This window comes from Neovison vison, chromosome 14, assembly GCF_020171115.1.
Source record: "Neovison vison isolate M4711 chromosome 14, ASM_NN_V1, whole genome shotgun sequence".
Taxonomy (NCBI): Eukaryota; Metazoa; Chordata; class Mammalia; order Carnivora; family Mustelidae; genus Neogale; species Neogale vison.
Window position 1 is genome coordinate 29,171,109 of NC_058104.1, and position 16,960 is coordinate 29,188,068.

Below are 16,960 nucleotides of genomic sequence, written 5' to 3' on the forward strand. Positions count from 1 at the left end.
GGTTGAGACGAAGCGGGACCAAAAGGGACCGGACCTCACAGGATGAGGTGACAGAGACCAGGCTTGAGAATCCTGAGGTGCTGAAGAGGGTTGCATGTAGGGAAGGGACAGGACTGGGTTGTCTCAGCAACCTCGGAGACTCGGAGGCCGTGGCTGGAATCCTGCTCACGCCCGCGTGCGTTTCTTCACTCAGTCCTGTCTGGTCCCTTCTGCCGCGAGGCCGCCGGCCCCAGGGGGCCCCTGCAGAAACGTTTCTGTACCCCTGCCTCAGCCCCCTCCCTGGGACGGCTGCTGCGTCCCCATTTGAAAGCGGTTGTCTAAAGACGGACCACGGAGCGCACTGGGGGGCCCCGGGCGACAGCGGGCGCCGGGCACGTGGGCATCGGATGAACGAGAGGCTGACGCGCGAGCGCAGGTGAGGACACAGCCTCTGGGCCCTTCACCGGCCACGCAGGGGACCTATGTGCTCTGAGCCTCGGTGTTCTCATCTGTGACGTGAGGACCAGGACGAGGTCCCCCTTCGCGGAGCTGAGCGAGTCATGCGGGCCGGTGCCTCGAAGCGCCCGGCGCTGTGCCAGCCCCACGGTAAGCGCGGGCTGAACACGAGCCCCAGAGAAAGAACGGACGCGGGAGTTCACAGCAAGAACGGAGCGCCAGCCACCGCTGCTGGCTCGTACGGAGGCCCCCGCACCCCGACCTGCACACATGCACCCAAGGGGCTGGTCGTGGAGAGACCACGGGAACAGGCGAGCCTTCGAGTGTGTTTGTCATCTGCCGCCCGTGTGCCCACGTGTGCTGGGTCTTCAGAAACACTGAAGCCTCCTGGGTGACCAGACCCCTCGTGTAAACTGATGGAAAGGGGTGGCAGAGCTCAGTGTCGGGCCCCAAGTGGTCCGATCGGTCCTGCCGAGTCTTTCACTTGCTGATTCCATGGATACGGAGCCCTGCTATGTGCCAGGCATGGTGCTCAGCACCCGCAGAGCTCAGTGACGCCAGCCGTGGGGGCACTGAGCGGTGAGGGGACGATTCACAAGGTCTTCCTGGCTCCTGGCCGGACGTACGCTGCAGACAAGCCACGAGCAGACTCCCAGCAAGTCGGAGACATGCATGCCGGCCGGCCGGCAGGGAGGATGCCTCGTAGGGCCCACACCCTGAGGTCTGGCTCTGAGGGCTGTAGGGAGGGCACAACCAGGTCTTCCTAGGAAAGCCACGTGGACTCCTGCCCATGATAGGAGGGGCTGAGAGAGCCTCTCGTAGTTCAGAACCTGACATGAAATGCCGGTGCCCGAAGGCTGAGCACTAGCTGTACCTGCTGGCCTACCAGCCAGCACTCGTTCATTCATTCAGTGCGTGGTGGGTTTTCTTTCTGAAGCACTAACCGTGTGTCAGGCCCAGGAGCCCTAAGGGTTAATGAATGGACCACAGGCCTTGTAATCCCCCAGACCAGGCCCTAATCCCAGATCTTCTGCTTACTAGTGCGTGCACAGTCTTGAGCAGGTAACTACTGGGAGCCTCAGTTTCTTCGTCTGTAAAATGGGTGTATGCAGTGTTACAAGCAGGATTTTAGGTCTCTCAGGGACCAGTGAATTGAGGTCTCGCTCTCTTGTTTCAGGTCGGCACTGACTGGGATGCCAAGGAGCGGCTCTTCCGCAACTTTGGGGGTCTCCTGGGGCCCATGGACGAGCCCGTAGGCATGCAGAAATGGGGGAAGGGCCCCAACGTCACAGTGACTGTCATCTGGGTGGACCCCGTCAACATCATCGCAGCCACCTATGACATCCTGATTGAATCCACTGCCGAGTTCACCCACTACAAGCCCCCTTTGAACTTGCCCCTGAGGCCTGGGGTCTGGACAGTGAAAATTCTTCACCACTGGGTGCCAGTCGCAGAGACCAAATTCCTCGTTGCTCCGCTGACCTTCTCCAACAGGCAGCCTATCAGACCAGGTGAGTACTCCCGGCGTCTCTGCGGGGGAGACAGTCCATCCTGGGGGTCCCTGGGGTCCTCCTCCTCGGGGCTGTGCTGCTCACACGTGGGGCACGGAGGCTGCCTCGGAGAACAGTGCTCTCCGCTCTGGACCTCCCCCTGCCTGTTTGCGTAGAGGACCTTCTCGTTTTCCACTTGTATGCTGAGGTGATGTCATCTCTTAGATACCTGATTATTACCTGCTCTCCCACTGGACTTCCAGAAAGCCCTGATCGTATTTAAGACAAGATGGGAAACATACCCAGGCAGATACTGAGTGAAACTCAGTATCTTACTTTTTAAAAAAATAGTAATTAAAGTAGGAGCCACACACGTTCATTGACAGACCGTTCATGGTTTCCTTGGGACCAGAATGGCAGCGCTAAGGAATTATGACACAGATTGCATGGCCCACAAATCCTAAAAATATTTATTATCTGGCCCTTTGTAAAAAAAAAAAAAAAAAAAGGATTGCCAACTCCTGCTACAAAGGAGAGAGAGAAAAAAGAACATAAATGGCCCACACACACATAAAAAGCTGTTCATCCTCATGAATAATAAGAGAAATGCAAATGGAAAGCAAAACGAGGTCCCACTTCACACTACAGCTGAGAAATGTTCCAAGGTTGGACAGTATTGTACGGCAGAGGGCCGGAGAACAGCCGTCCAGCTCCTGCTGGGGGGGATGCAGAGTGATAAAGCGCATTTGGAAAATGGCTTAGCGTGGCCCCCGTGCCACACAGGAGTCCCAGGGCTCCGTGGATGCCCCACGGACTCGTAGACCCGTGCAGACCTAGAGCGGAATCGTTCCTAATGGCACCAAACCGGGAGCGGCCCCGATGCCCTCGTTCAGACGGCTGAACGCTGGTGAGGTCTGTCCAGACACGGAGCTTGGCATGGCCGGGAACACCAGCGCCGCTCGGCTCCGCGGGCTGATTTGGGTGAGTCTCTGCAGCGTGACATTGAGGGGAGCAGGTCACCGAAGAAGTCGAAACGAGGGTGCGCGTATTTAAATTCAGAAGCAGGCCAAGCCCGCAGTTCCTGACTTCAGGATTCTCGTGTCCGTAGAAACCTGTGGGGAACAGAGTCGTTCGTGGGAAATCAGGGTGGGGGTTCCCGCTGGGCAGGGAGGGCCGGGAGAGAGGCAGGTCGGCGCCCGCTGCCTTTTTCTCTTCTCACCGGAAGAGTTTACTTCATTTTTCTGGGTCCTCCTCTGATCACTGGGAATGTCTTCCTCCCCACTCAGTCCTACCTCCCAGGGGAACCGCCGTCAAAACTTTGGTGTTCGTTCTTCTAGCAGTTTCTGGAGGCTTCCAAAGCATAAACATAACCCACAACGGCTGATTTTTGAAAATGGAGTGATACGTTCTGTCTTAAAACTTGCTCTTTGGACTGGTCCGAGTCCGTGTGTCTGAAGCTTACCTGCTTCTTCCTATTCCGTTGGGTTAAGGACCCAGAATTCATCTGTTGCCCCCATGGGCACACACAGCTTCTCCTGTTGGTGGTGGTGGTCCGGACAGCAGTGCAAAGATTTTTGAATCTCAGATTGTCTGTGCCCATACAGATTCAGCCCTAAACAGTTTCCTAGAAACAGGATTTCTGGGTCTCTTGGTATTTGGAACTGTTTGTCTACATGTAACAGAAACCCAGAAGCCAAAAACACCTTACGGCCTCCGTTAGGTAAAGAGAGTTCGGGTCTGGGTGCCGTTTGACTAGTGACACGAGGAGAGAGGGACAGAGACGTGGTGAGGGGCTGCCTGGAATTCGAACGGGGGAGGGGGGCGGGTGTGATGTGAACTCTGTTGGCCTCTGCTAAGTTTCTGGGCTGAGCAAGCAGAAGAATACCTCAGGTTTTCTCAGGTGGAAGTCTGCTCCCCCTTCTCCCCTGGGAAACAGCCAAAAGACAGCCTCTCCTGTACCAGCTGGGCCAGCCCCCAAGTGTTCTCCAACGAGGTTCCCGGCCTTAGCATCCCTGAGAGTTTCCCAAACCAGACGCAGAGGAGGGAGAGAGAAATAACCTCCTCTTCGCTCCAGATACCTGTCAGCGGAACAAAGGAGCGGTCCTCCACTCCAGGGGGGAGAAAACCCTGGGGCCATTCACCGGGTCCTGATTTTTCCAGTTTTTTTTTTTTTTTTTCTCTCTCTCCTTGGAGTTTCTGAAGATGGCACGGCTCTTCCTACCCCTGCCCAGGATGAGCCGGGGTCATCCTACCCCGCTGGGAGCGGCCCCCTCCGCTGTCAGTGACTGCGGCCGTTAACGATGTTCCAGTGACAGGAACATGAAGGTGGGAGCGATGCAATTTGTAAAATGATTCATCAAGAGTAATTTGCTATCGATGCGTCCCTGGTAATCTCAAGAAATCTGATGAGGTGGAATTGAGGAAAATTTAATTATAGAGGCGAGCATCACGGGCTGGTGCTGTAATAGCATTTCCCACATTAACCTCATTTTTCATAAGGGTTTTCTGCATCAGCCACAATATTTGGTTCCCAGCGTTAAGATGCTTGTTAGCTGCGCTTTTCTCTTCGCGTGGCCAGCCTTCTGCGGGTGCGGGCAGCGCCCCACGGCCAGCTCTGCCGATGTGGAGGGACTGAGAGGCTCCCTGATGGACAAGGCAGAACCTGCTCGAGAAAGAGGTTCCGTCCTCAGACAGGCGGGCTGGGAGCTGCCCACGCCCCTGCCAGCATCAGGGAGAGGCGGGCCGGGGCCGGTTCAGAAGGCCGCAGTTCACTCCTCCAGCGGCCGTGAGAAGGGCAGGGCTGTGGGCCTCCTCCTCCTCCTCGAACCCCGCTCAGGACAGCTCATACTCGAAAACTGTGTGTGGATTATCGTCCTGGTTGCCCCCAAGGGGGACAGCCACCGTCCGGGGAACGGGAAGTGTTTCTGAGTGCCACATTGTCCACGAGCCCTCGCTCTCTCACCCGAGCCAGAGCTGACCGGTTAAAACCCGGGCTCACCCCGGTCGGTGGCCGGTAGGTTTTCACAGTCTCTTCCTGCGTTTGGCAGTGAAAGAGGCAACAGCAGGGAACTTCTCCGCAACAGCGAGCTCTTTTCCATCAGCCCAGATGTGCGCTCTTCCTGCTTCCCCCGCCAGCCCTAGGAAGTAGACTGGACTCGCCGGTCCCGGTCTGGCGGGATCGCCACCCGTTTCCCCATCTGCAAACTGGGGATAACGCCAGCCCTGCGGCTCTGTGCGTGTACAGGGTTGAGTACTGAGAACACCGGCCGTAACAATTCTGGCTGAACTTCTCCAAGCATCGGTCTGGGCCGGGCGCCATCTGCGTGTGCGTACAGGACAGGCCACGCGCGGTCGCGTGTGGTTTCGGGCACACGACGCCGTGACTCAGCAACTCCTCGCGCGCGTGCTCCGAACGCCCGTCCCCTCTCGCGCCCCTGCTGCCGCCCACCTCCCCTCTGGCAACCACCAGTTCGCTGCATCTCAGAGTCTGTTTCTTTAAGGCCACGTGAGTGAGATCCTGTGGTATTTGTCTCTGACTTATTTCCATTAGCATTAGCTCCTCTGTCTCTGGCCACGCTGATCTTAGGTGCAAGGTCCCATTCTGGTTTGTGCGGAGTACTGGTCCCCTGTGCCTGTCCCACTGTCTACACCACCTCTTCTTTACCCGCTCAGCTGTGAGGGACCCTTGGGCCGCCTCCGTAGTTGGCTGTTGTCAACAACATCGCAGTCAACCTCGGGGTGCGCACGTGTTCACGGGTTAGCACGTCCACAGTCTCGGGGGAACACCCAGTAGCGGTGGCTGGAGCCCAGGGGCGCTCGTTCTGAACCATCCGAGGCCCCTGCACACCCTCTTCCACGGCAAGCTCGTGTCCCCACCAGCCGTGTGCGAGGTCCCCCTTGCTCCGCGTCCTCGCCAACACCGGTTGCTTCTTATCTTTGGAATTCTCGCCCTTCTGACACGTGGGAGGTGGGACCCTGCCGTTCTGGTCTGTGCGTCCCTGACGCTGAGGGACGGTGAGCGTCTTTCCGTGTGTCTGCTGGCCACCTGGATGGCTTCTGCCCACTTCTAGCTGGATTATTGGGGTTTTGTGTTGAGTGGTGGAGGTCAGCTTAGATACTAACGCCAGGCGCCACTGTAAGCCCTTACTAGAAATCAGCACAGGGACCATCGCCGAGCTCTGAGGTACTCTGAGGTACACTCCTCTGACGGTCCAGGAAAGCAGGCACCCGGCGTTGTCATCTGAAGCCACACACCAGGGACGTGAGCCCTGGGGACCCCGACCCAGGAGCCCTGGCAGCCGCCCACGGGCTCACACGGGAGGTGCTGCTCGGCAGAGCTGGGCTGGTAAGAGCCGGTGGAGGCGCGTCCACAGACCCAGACTCCAGCCTTGGCTCCGACTCTCATGAGGTGATTTGCAGAAAGCCCTTTAATGAGGCTTTGCTTCTGCCCAGAATTCTGTTTGCCATCATCTGCTTGCGGCTTCCCTGGTCTCATGAACCAGCGCTCTGCTCAGGAGGCACCTCCGCGAGGTCTCCCTTACCCCCTCATCCAAAATAAACATCCTCGGTCCCCTCTGGCTCCAGGGGGGCAGCAAGCTTTTACTATAAAGGGCCACACAGTAAAGCTTCCCTGCTTTGCGGGCCACACACGGTCCTGTCTCAAGGGCTTCACAGCGCATTGGCGGCAGAACTGGCTGCGGACAGCAGGTCCGCCAAGAGGCACGGCTTGTGTCCTAGCGCAACTTGATTCACCGCCCCCGGCCGGCAGCCCTTGCTCTGAGTCTGCCCCGTGCAGTCCACCCGGGTTCCTGAGCACCGGCTGCAACGACCTGCTCTAGGGCTCGTCCTCCGTCTCCCCGCGCAGGGCTGTAATCTTCCATCCGCTCACTCCGGGGGGTGGAGTGGGGCCGGGCCTGGCCTTGTAGCTTCGTCCAGTGAATGCCTCGAAGAGGGAGTTTTAGCAAGTATGTGTTGAACGAATGCCTTGGACCAAGTCGGTGCTGAAAATGTCGTGCGTGAATGAATGGACGGACGGTCTGGACTGCTCTGGGGACAGATGAGTGGACCATGCCCTGCACCGGGGTGGGGGGTGGGGGCTTGTGGCTGTGGGAGGAGTGTCCCTGCAGGCCGGGTCCTCGTCTGTGTGGCGGGGCTGCGGCCACTGTGCAGGATAGTGTCCCCCGCGGACGGTGCCTCCCCGGGGACTCTCCTGACCCGCTCCTCCTTCTCTGTGGCTTTCAGAGGAGGCGTTGAAGCTGCACAACGGCCCCCCGCGCAGCGCCTACATGGAGCAGAGCTTCCAGAGCCTGAACCCCGTCCTCAGCCTGCCCATCAGCCCGGCCCAGGTGGAGCAGGCCCGGAGGAACGCGGCCTCCACGGGCGCGGGACTGGAACGCTGGCTGGACTCGCTGGTGGGGGGCATGTGGACCGCCATGGACGTCTGCGCCGCGGGCCCCACAGCCTGCCCCGTCCTGCAGCCCTGCAGCCAGACCGCCTGGAGCTCCTCCAGCCCCGACCCCAAGTCCGAGCTGGGGGCTGTCAAACCTGATGGCCGGCTCAGGTAGCACCAGGCGCGTGCGGGCCCCAGTGGATGTCAGAGGGAAAGCAGCCCAAGGGCTGGCGGCGCCCGGCCCCTGCTGCCCCTGCTGCCGGGATGCCTTTTGTGTGAGGGGCTCTCCCGGCTACAGAACGATGGACAGGAAGGTGCAGAGGTCAAGGCAGCTCCTGCCAACGACCTGCCCGTCCCCCCCCAAGGCTCTGGGGGGAAGGAGTGCGCAGCCCCGGGGCCGTCTTACCTCTTCTGGTTGGCCCTCGAAGCCTCCAGGTTCCTTGTCCTCCACCGCGGTGATGCAATCCCCCCAGTCAAGTGATTCTCCAACTTTTCTTTTGAGCAGAATTCTGTTTACGAAGCGCAGTTGGAGGTAGAAGTTCAAGGTGTGGCTGACATCCGGGCTGCTCGGGTTGAAGCTGGGGAGGGTGAAGTTCTTTGTCAAAGCTTAGCCCACCAGGCGGTCCCTTTGCCCAGGGCGCCTCCCGAGTCTCCTCCCGAACCCAAGGGCTCCACAGAACCCCCTGGAAGAGCACTGCCCAGACCCTGGGCATGACCTCCAGCCCTGCCCTAGGGCTCCTCTTCCCACCCCTGGAGGGGAAGGGCACGGGGTGAGCCATCCACCAGCCCTTGTCCGACAAGTCGGCCTCCTTACTAGCTAGATAAGCAGGAGAGCTTTTTGATGGGACATGGCCAAGGTTCCCCGCAGTCTGCGTTCCAGGCCAGCCTCGCTCCCAGACTGCCCCACAAGGCTACAGAAAGGCAATGAGGCTCAGGTATCTGAGCATCCGTGCAGGGGCTGGGAGACCAAGACCCTGACCTCGTGGGTCTTGGACAAGGAGAACTCTGGGGCCCGTGGCCATGAAACTCAGATGGTTGGGACCCAACTCCTGAGCCGAATAGCCTAGCAATACCCGTTCCAGCCTGAGGCCTTCCGCATGGAGGGGAAGCCCACCCAACCTTGGGAATGCCCCACCCCCACCCCCATTCCAGGGCGGGGGTTGGGGAGGGACCAGGCTTCTCGCCTCCAGGACAGGCATTTCAGATCTGGTGTTCAAATTCACGCCCTTCCTTCTCGGAGGTGCCAGTGGGCCCCTCTGCTGTGCAGCGGGAAAGCTGGAAGCTTGCGCATCCGATCGGCTCAAACCTCAACAACAGCGTTCTTCCAAGTACTTGAGTTGCCAGATCCCTGCACCATGACCTTGCTGTGTGCCTCAGAGGGCCAGCCCCGCTCCGCTGGAGAACCCAACCTGAGGCCCCTTCCTTCTCCGATTCCAGCCCCCACTCCCCCCAGGAGAGGCTTTCCTTGGCCAAGACCGACCCCAGCTGCCAACTGTTCTGCCCCGGGGAGCCCGTCCTCGTGTTTCCGGGCAGCGCGGGTATGAAGGTACCACAGCACCCCCACCCCCGACCCCCACCCTGCGCTCACCCCAGAGCCCCTGCCCTGCCTGCCCACATGTCCTGTGGGCCATGGAGGGGCTGGAGGAGGGACACTTTCGGTATTTATTATTTATGTTTTAGTCAATGACTAATGAGTAGGTGCTGCTTTTGCAGCTGATCAGTTACGTCTCTTACTAACTGAAGCTGCCTTCATTCACGAAAGGCCCCACCTTCCTCGCCCTCCCTGCCTCCCTCTCCTTCCCCAGTGTCTGTCTCTCCTGTCTGCTCTGCATTCTTCATGCCCTCAGAGGAAAGCAGGGGTGTCGGACATCACGAGGAGAATGCTTGCACCAGCATCTGCTGGCCGAAAGCGGGGTCCCGCTGGGGACCCCGGAGCCTTACCTTTTGCTCAGGCAGGGTGGGAGCCTTGGCAGGTCCTTCGGTCCTGGGAGGGTTGGAATTCCTGAGCCATTCCCGCTGCCCACTGCAGAGCCTGCCTCGGAACCTGGGAGGCAGAGAGCACCACTGCAGCAGGAGGGGGCGTGGTCAGATGGAGCCCAGAGCTACCCATGTCACAGGGGTGCCGGGGACCTCAGGGGCGCTTGCCGAGAAAGGGCGGATCATCGCTCAATGAACGTGCGAACTCTAGGTGCCCAGAGGCCTGGGCCGCCACCTCCTGCCCCAGCCCACCCAGGGAGCCTTCCTCATCACCCTCCTCGCCAGGAGTCCCGTGGTTTCCACGGTGTCCTGTGCAGGGCTCAGGCCTGGGTCCGGTGTGCCTGCAGACCCCTCCCTGGGGCCCACCTGCACCCACCGGCATGGCCCACCCTCTCCCCCCCAGAACCAGCAGAGAAGGTCTACTCCTGGCAGCATCCCCACCGGCCCCCCTCGGCTCACGGCAAGGAGGTCAGCCAGTCCTACCCAGTGTTTTTTTAAAGACTTCTGTCTTCAGACCAGGGAATAATTTTACTATTAAAAAAAAAAAAAAAATTCCAAACAAAGGCCAGGAGGATTGGCAAGAAGGTGAGGTTTTCCCCGGGGCACATTAACAGCTGCGCCGCATCTGCCTGAGAGGGAGGGCGTCCTGAAAGGCCGCTGGGTCAGGCAGCCGGGAGCTTGGGCGGCTGGACCCAAGCACAGGAGACAAACCCTAGTGACAGCCTGATGTCTGGCCCTGGCTCACCGACCGGGTGCCTGGGGGCAGCCTGGGTAGAAGGAAACATTCAGGAGGCTGTGGCACCACTGTGATGTCCCAGCCGGCCCGTCCAGGGACGCTCGGGGGGCAGCCTGTCTGCCTGAGTCCCATGGCCCAGGTCAGCACAAGCAGTCTCCCTCGAGGACACGAGCAGCGCCCAGACCCCATGTTTAAGGAGGAGGCCCTTTCCTCGCTTTGGAAAAAGACCTTTCTGGTCAGATCACGAGCCCTCCCAGCTTCGTTTCCCCCTTGCTAGTTTAACTTCTCAGAGGCCACTGCACTCAGGACGATCAAGACCCCACACGCCCCCATAAAGCAGCTGCATGTCCTGAGCACGTCCTCGGTTGGGCGGACAGGCTTCCTCCTGGCTCCGGTGTACAGGGACAAGGAGGACACGGGCTGGAACCTCCATCTCTTTGCCAGGGAGGTGCCCAGTAGAGAGAAGGAGCTGCGGGAGGGAGGGCTTTCCTCAAGACGGTCCACACCGCCGAGCCCACCGGGGACTCCGGGCACAAGCACTCAAGGGGGGCGGGCACACTAGGCACAGCTGTTGGCCGGGCCCTGCCAGGTCAAAGCCCCCCTCTAGGGTGGGAGTAGCCAACACTAATGTGCTTGGCGTGACACAGGAGGGAGTGGTGGGGTGCGCGGCCTCCGAAGACGGCGTCTCGGCTGCCCGTGAGCCTGCAGAATCTTCCTATTTGGTAAAGGAAGCCAGAGATGCAGATTTCCGTAGGAAATCTGACTATTAAGTGGCAGCAGTGGTGGTGGTTTGGTTTGGTTTGGTTTGATGGGGGTTTTTTTGGTTCTGAGTGTGGCCAAGAGCAATTCCACAGTTCATCCATCCTGTGTACGGCCAGCCGCCCCTGCTCGCAGGAGATGGTTTACCAAGAGGTCAGGCGCTGATGGAGGAAATGAGCCACCACTAGGAAGGGGCAAAAACTCCAGCTCTTTTCACGGATCATGCGGAAGCGAGAACAGGAACCTCCTACCTGTCATTCCACCCGGGAGACAAGGTCCCACGGAGAGGTGTCCCGGGAGAACTGGCTTGGAAATTGGTCCTGGTCCCAAGATGGTGCTTAAAAAAAAGAAGAAAAAGAATTTGGAGACGCATCCTAAGGAAGCCCACACCTTCCAGAATTCCCGTGGGCCGGGGGAGGTGAGGAGGCCGGGGAGGGGGAGGTGAGGAGGCCGGGGAGGGGGGGGTGTATCCACAGCCCCGCCTCCCTCCAAGTCCCAGGTCTGAGCCGCCATCCTGGCACCCGTTTGGGACGCCGTGTCCGAGCTGTGCTGGCCCCGGACGCCCTCCTCCGCTCGGGCACCTTACTCTGCCCGTGGGTCTCACACAGGCGCTACCTCATCGTGTCTGCTGAGAAGTTTACCTGGGGTGGGGGGATAATTACGTGTCCCAAACGTGCTGGCTTGAACACACAATCTATGCAAATTTCTCTCCCTCTGTTTCCCTCTCTGTGTCGGTTTCTCTCTCTCTCTCTCTGAAGTTTGTTTGGTTCTTTTTCTGTTTCGGGTTACCTGGCAAACCAGATACTGTCCAGACCCCGCTTAGGACCAGGGAGGGCTTTCATGCGCCGCCTGTGTCTGCCCCTCACACGGTCTTTGGTTCTGTCCTCCCCAAGCCCCACGCAGGGAAGAAGCCGCCCTCTGTGCCCCACCCCTCCCTCCGGCCAGGAACATTCCCCCTGCCTCTGCCCGCAGACCCCAGGAGAGCAGGTTCTGCCTCCCCGCGCCCCACCTCTGCAACATCCCTCATTCCACTCCCACCCGCTTCGCCTCCCCTGCTCCCCCCGACCCCCAAAAGCCTTATTAGGTTTCTCCTTTTTGAAATGTGGCCTTAACATTATTTTTGGAAAGTGTCTGCCCTCTCCCTCCGACTTCCACCGACATCCTGGAAGAGAGAGCATCCTGGCGCTCTCACGGCAACCTCCACCGCCAGGGGCTGCCCCTCTGTAGGCTGCAGACGCTACAGAAATGGCTTCTACGTGTCGTCTTTTAAAAAAAACATACCCTCCTGTCGTTCCTCTGGGTAAGACGAAGGCTGGGGTGTTCCCGCCGGGCCAGCGGGTACAGCACACTGTCGCGCACACTGCCCAGGCCCCGGGTGGCTTCCGTCCCCGCGCGGGGTGAGCACCTGCGCTTCTGTCCTCTTGCCTCCCCTCCCAGGCTTGGGGACTTGAGGGACTTCGTCCAGGGGTAAATCAGGAGAGTTTCTCTACTTCCCTCTCCGTCCTTCCTGCCTGGAAAGGGAGAGCGTTCCATATTCCCAGCGGATGGGTCCTGTTCTCAGAGGGATCACACTCCCGAGGTCCGTCGCTCCAGGTCCCGCCGGAGGCCAAAGACAACTCCCCAGGGTTTCCGCAGGAAATTCACTGGAATTGAGCGCAACTGTCCTTAGAGTCCTTTCTCTGTCGTCTTTTTCGTTTTTAATATTATGTTGTCAGTAGTGTTCGTTTTGGGTATTTTTAGAGGCCTCACAATAAGTTATTACTGTCCCATTTTTTTTCAAAGACATGTGGTGATATAGTTTTTAAAAATAACTATTTTGTTATAGATCATGATATGCATAAAACTGTACAGAACTATTTTGTAATGTATTGATTTAAAAAAATCTGTAAATAAAGTTTAAAAAAAGAGAATTCCAATGGCACACACTGGAAGATGTAGATATTTTGCTATTTATTTAAAGGAGTATTTTAAAAGAGATTGAACTATCTGAAATTGACTAGTCATCAAAATTTCAGTCCTACGAACGCTTTCCCTCGAGGCAGACTGTGTCTCTCGAAAGCGATTGCACTAGCCGCCCATTTTTGCACCTTTTCTGTATCTTCATTTAGCAGAAAAACAACAAAATTGTGCCTTAGCTGTATTTTTTTTGTCTAGGGGAGTTTGTCTGACAAAGCAAAATTTTTTGCAGAAAACAGTGGATGTATTAAATCCTGTATCATACCAAAAACACTGCAGGTGTATAGCGATGCTTTCTGTCATACTGTGTTTTCAGATGCAGAATTTTAAAATTAAAAAAAAAATACTGTCTTTATGGAATAGTGGCTGTATGGCTTCTCTTCAACAGTATCCTGCATCTTTACGAAATCCGGTGCTCTCCTCCTGCCTCCGTTGGCTGTTTACCGAATCCGTCACCCGAACGAGGGACGGAATGCCTGGACCCCAGGACCGAGCTGGGGCTCCCGGGAAAAGCTGGAGGGTCTGGACTCACTCCCTGATCCAGCCCGCAGTCCTCGCTCAGGGACATTACTGCGGGACCCTCCTGTACACGGTTCCCCTGGTTGAGGTGAAAGTGCATGGGTTCCGAGTCTTGGGTAATTCCAGGCCAGCCAGGAAGGGCTGCCATTTAAAGCAGCGAGCGGTTCTCCTGCCCAGCGGGCTGGTCGTGTAGCCAACGTGTTTCCTCCTCACCTCACAGCTAGACCACGTTTCCCAGATGTCCTCGCGCCTCGCTGTGGCCTTGTGGCCAACCTCTGGCCCGTGAGATGCCGGGGGGAGGGACACAGGGCACTTGAAGACCCGGCCCCCAAAATGTCCAGCGCCAAGTTTTTGAATCATCGTGATTTGGAGCATTGGCGAGTCGCTCTGCTCTACTCTTCTGGGAAACCTCACAGAGCTGGCAGTTCAAAGGTGGGCGGGGCCTCAGCAGGGAAAGAGCCAGGCCCCCGGATTGTCACACCACGCAAGACCCCCCCCCCCACCAGCCATTCCCGACTGGCGACCGCGACATGAAACGTGTGTTGTGCGACACCACTGTGAAGGTGTGTTCTAGCGCGCGGCCTTACCTTAGCTCCTCGTTCATCCGGAAATGGCCACTCACATGGTCTCTGGAAAATCCAAGTCTTAGCCCCTTCATCCTACAAGTAAAAGATAGAGACTCTCCAGTGGGTGAAGTGATTGGCTTGAAGGGACCAAGATACATCGTGGTCAGAACCAGAGCCAAGGTTCCCCAGGCCCCAGTGAGACCTTCTCAAGTCTTCAGGAGGAAAGCTGCTCCCTCCTTGGGTTGGCCTCACCGCCAGGCTTACATGTGGCTCCCGAAGGCCACGGACAGGGAGGGAGAGTGCCCCTGAGACCCAGATGGGGCCGCACAACCGGAACAAAATAGGCTAGAGTCGGTGACTCGAGGATGGCGATGGGGGTTGGGGGTGCCGTGGTGGCCTGCCCTGAACTCCACACTCAGTCATGCCCCAGTCAGGACTTCCCTGGAAGATGCCAGAGTAGGGGGACCGGAGGCTCACTCTGTGACCCAAACACTGACAGAGCACACTTTGCGCAGCTGAACGGAGAGAAGAGGCCACATCAAAGGGGGAAGGAGGGCCACAGACGCGGTTGGGAGCCAGACTGCCCCAGGGCACTGTCTGCAGGCCGGAGGGAGGCCGCAGGCACAGAGAGGAGCAGACCCACCCCAAGCACCGGAGACCGAGGGAACCCCCTGCTGGAAGACGGTCCCCCTCACATCTGGCTTTGAAAACCAGAGACTTAACTTCTCGAGTTCTTAACGGTCAGTGGGACAGAACATCTGCAGCCTTGGGACTCAGCAGGTTTGGCTCCGGGAGAGCTGGGAAGGCAGCAGGACCTGGCGTCCTGCCCTTAAGTAAGGAGGCAGCTCAGCCGCAGCCCAGGGAGACAGAGCGCAGAAGCAGCAGTTTGAGAAATGCCCGGGGTGGACACAAGGGAGAGTTTCTATTCATCTTAGCACCTGTCCCAGGGGACAGATCGCTGGGAGACGCCTCTAGGAACAAAGGGCCTCCCTGCAGTGTAAGCACACCGTCACCTGGGCAACAGCGCAGCGCTGACCTCTGCTCCCTGCACCCTGCCCCAGCCCCCAGCCTCAGCCCCCCCTCCCTGCTGAGGACTGGCTGCTCACCAACACCCCCTGCACACGGCAGAGCCACACCCACCCCCAGTCGGCACTCGGCTGGAGCCCGTCCACACGGGCTAGCAGCCGCATCCGGGGCCACCACCACTCCGAATCCCCACAGCGAGGGAAAGCTAACTCCACAGACCCCTCCAACAGACCGCAGGGGTGGGCAGAGGGAAGGAAGCTTATCTGACGGCGGACCCACCCACCCACCGGTGAAAGCTGCTCAGCGGACGATCAGGAAGGAGACCTGTGGTCGGCGGCTACTGCAGCTCTAGCAAACCCTGTTCTGACCCCTCAAGCCCGAGGCTGGCACACCACGGCCACTGGGACCAAATCCTCCCCGCGACCGGCAGCCACTGCAGGTGCGACTGGACAGAAGGCAGACGTAGCTGGGCCACAACAGCGGGGCACTTACAACACACAGAGACACCCTGAAAGGAGCAGGCTCTGGCCAATAGGGGACACGGCCCTGCAGGGCGCTAGAGGACCTCTTCTTCCTAAGGCTGCCTTTTTTTTTTTTTTAAAGACTTTTTTTTGAGCGCGTGACCCTGAGGGAGGGCCAGAGGGAGAGAGAGAAGCAGCCTACCCACTGAGCAGGGAACCCGACGTGGGGCTCAATCCCAGGACCCCAGGATCATGACCTGATCCAAAGGCAGATGCTTACCAACTGAGCCACCCAGGCGCCACAAGGCCCCTGCTTTCAAGAGCAAGAAACTAAGCTCACTTTGCTAACACAGAGAAAAAGACACAGCAAGTTAGGCACAATGAGAAAGAGGAGTAGGTCCCAAACGAAAGAACAAGACAAAATCATCGCAAAAAGAGTGGAGGACATCCATGAGCTCCTGAACAAAGAGATAAAAAAGAACCCAGCAAAGAGGAAAAGCACAGTTAGTGAAATTAAAAATACACTTGATGGGAGACTTCCCGGAAGATGCCAGAGTAAGAAGACTCTAAACTCCTCTCATCCCGAGGATACAACCAGGTAACTTGTATAGAGCCAACGCCCATGAAAGGACTCCAGAGACTCGCCAAACTCCACCACCAATTGTAGAGAAAAGTTCACATCCAAGAGGGTAGGAAAGTCGAGGGCTCAGTGGGAACCAGCAGAGGTGGGGAGCCATGGGCACAGAGGGCAGAGAGGACAATCTAGCACCCCACGGAGCCTGCAAGGAGAAGAGAAATCCCCACAGCATTTGGCTTTGAAAATCGGAGGAGCCAAGTTTTCTCAACGCTTGTTTACAACCAGGGGAACATAAAGCCTCAAACCTTAAAAGTCAGCTTAAAAATCAGCTCTGAGAGAGCCCAGAGGGCAATCAGGAGCTGAGTCCCCTCCCCGAAGGAACCACCTGCTGACTCTGCAGGGAGTGCAAAGCCACAGTTGTGCAAGGCACCTGGGGCTGACTTGAGGCAGTGCTGGTTAGTCATCTCAGAGTTCCCTGAGGGACTTCTCCAGGAACAAAGGAGCTGGCAGGTGCCACTTCCCTCCCCCTACTCAGCCACCTTGGGGAGCCGGCATACCTGTCTCCAGGGGGGTTGCACTCCCTCTCTCCAGCCCCGCCCTGCAGAGGAGGACAAGCCCCACCTTGACAGAAGTGCACGCCGCCCACTGGTTTCAAGAGCAAGAGACGAAACTGACATTCCCAACCCACAGAATCAGACACAGAGAGTTAGGTAAAATGAGGAGAAAGAGGAATCGATCACAGATGAAAGGACAGGACCAAACCACAGCAAGAGACCTAAGCGAAGTGGGTAGAAGTAACATGCCTGATGGGGAATTTAATGTAATGATCATAAAAATACTCACTGGACTTGAGAGAAGAGTGAAGGACATCGGTGAGACCCTTACAGAGATGGGAAACATAAAAAGGAACCAGTCAGAGGTGAAGAACTCAAGAAATGAAATTTAAGGTACACCTGATGGAGAAATAGGCTGGAATATGCAAAGGAACGAATTAATGAACTAGAAGACAGAGTAATAGAAAGTAATCAAGGTGAACAAATGAGAGAAAAAAAGAATTATGCAAAGTAAA

The 16,960-nt window shown here is 57.6% G+C and overlaps 2 protein-coding genes across 4 annotated transcripts in view; one reads left to right on the top strand and one right to left on the bottom strand.

Annotated features, from left to right (window-relative positions):
• The window catches only part of XYLT1 (xylosyltransferase 1), a 542,359-nt gene extending 529,257 nt beyond the window's left edge, over window positions 1-13,102 (top strand). For both annotated transcript variants that reach the window (XM_044233187.1, XM_044233186.1), the window contains exons 11-12: window positions 1,613-1,946; window positions 7,167-13,102. In XM_044233187.1, coding sequence (XP_044089122.1) covers window positions 1,613-1,946; window positions 7,167-7,489 — 657 coding nt within the window. In that variant the 3' untranslated portion in view covers window positions 7,490-13,102. The remainder of the gene's footprint in view (window positions 1-1,612; window positions 1,947-7,166) is intronic.
• Window positions 1-16,960, bottom strand: part of LOC122895648 — a 407,274-nt gene that overhangs the window by 3,380 nt on the left and 386,934 nt on the right. The window contains exons 6-10 of one of the 2 annotated variants that reach the window (XM_044233189.1): window positions 13,849-13,920; window positions 11,038-11,123; window positions 9,256-9,378; window positions 7,721-7,892; window positions 2,466-3,037 (exon numbers count right to left, since the gene is read on the bottom strand). In XM_044233189.1, the coding sequence (XP_044089124.1) occupies window positions 2,981-3,037; window positions 7,721-7,892; window positions 9,256-9,378; window positions 11,038-11,123; window positions 13,849-13,920 (510 nt within the window). In that variant the 3' untranslated portion in view covers window positions 2,466-2,980. Of the gene's footprint in view, window positions 1-2,465; window positions 3,038-7,720; window positions 7,893-9,255; window positions 9,379-11,037; window positions 11,124-13,848; window positions 13,921-16,960 lie in introns of those variants that run through there. The other variant, XM_044233188.1, reaches the window with a different exon arrangement.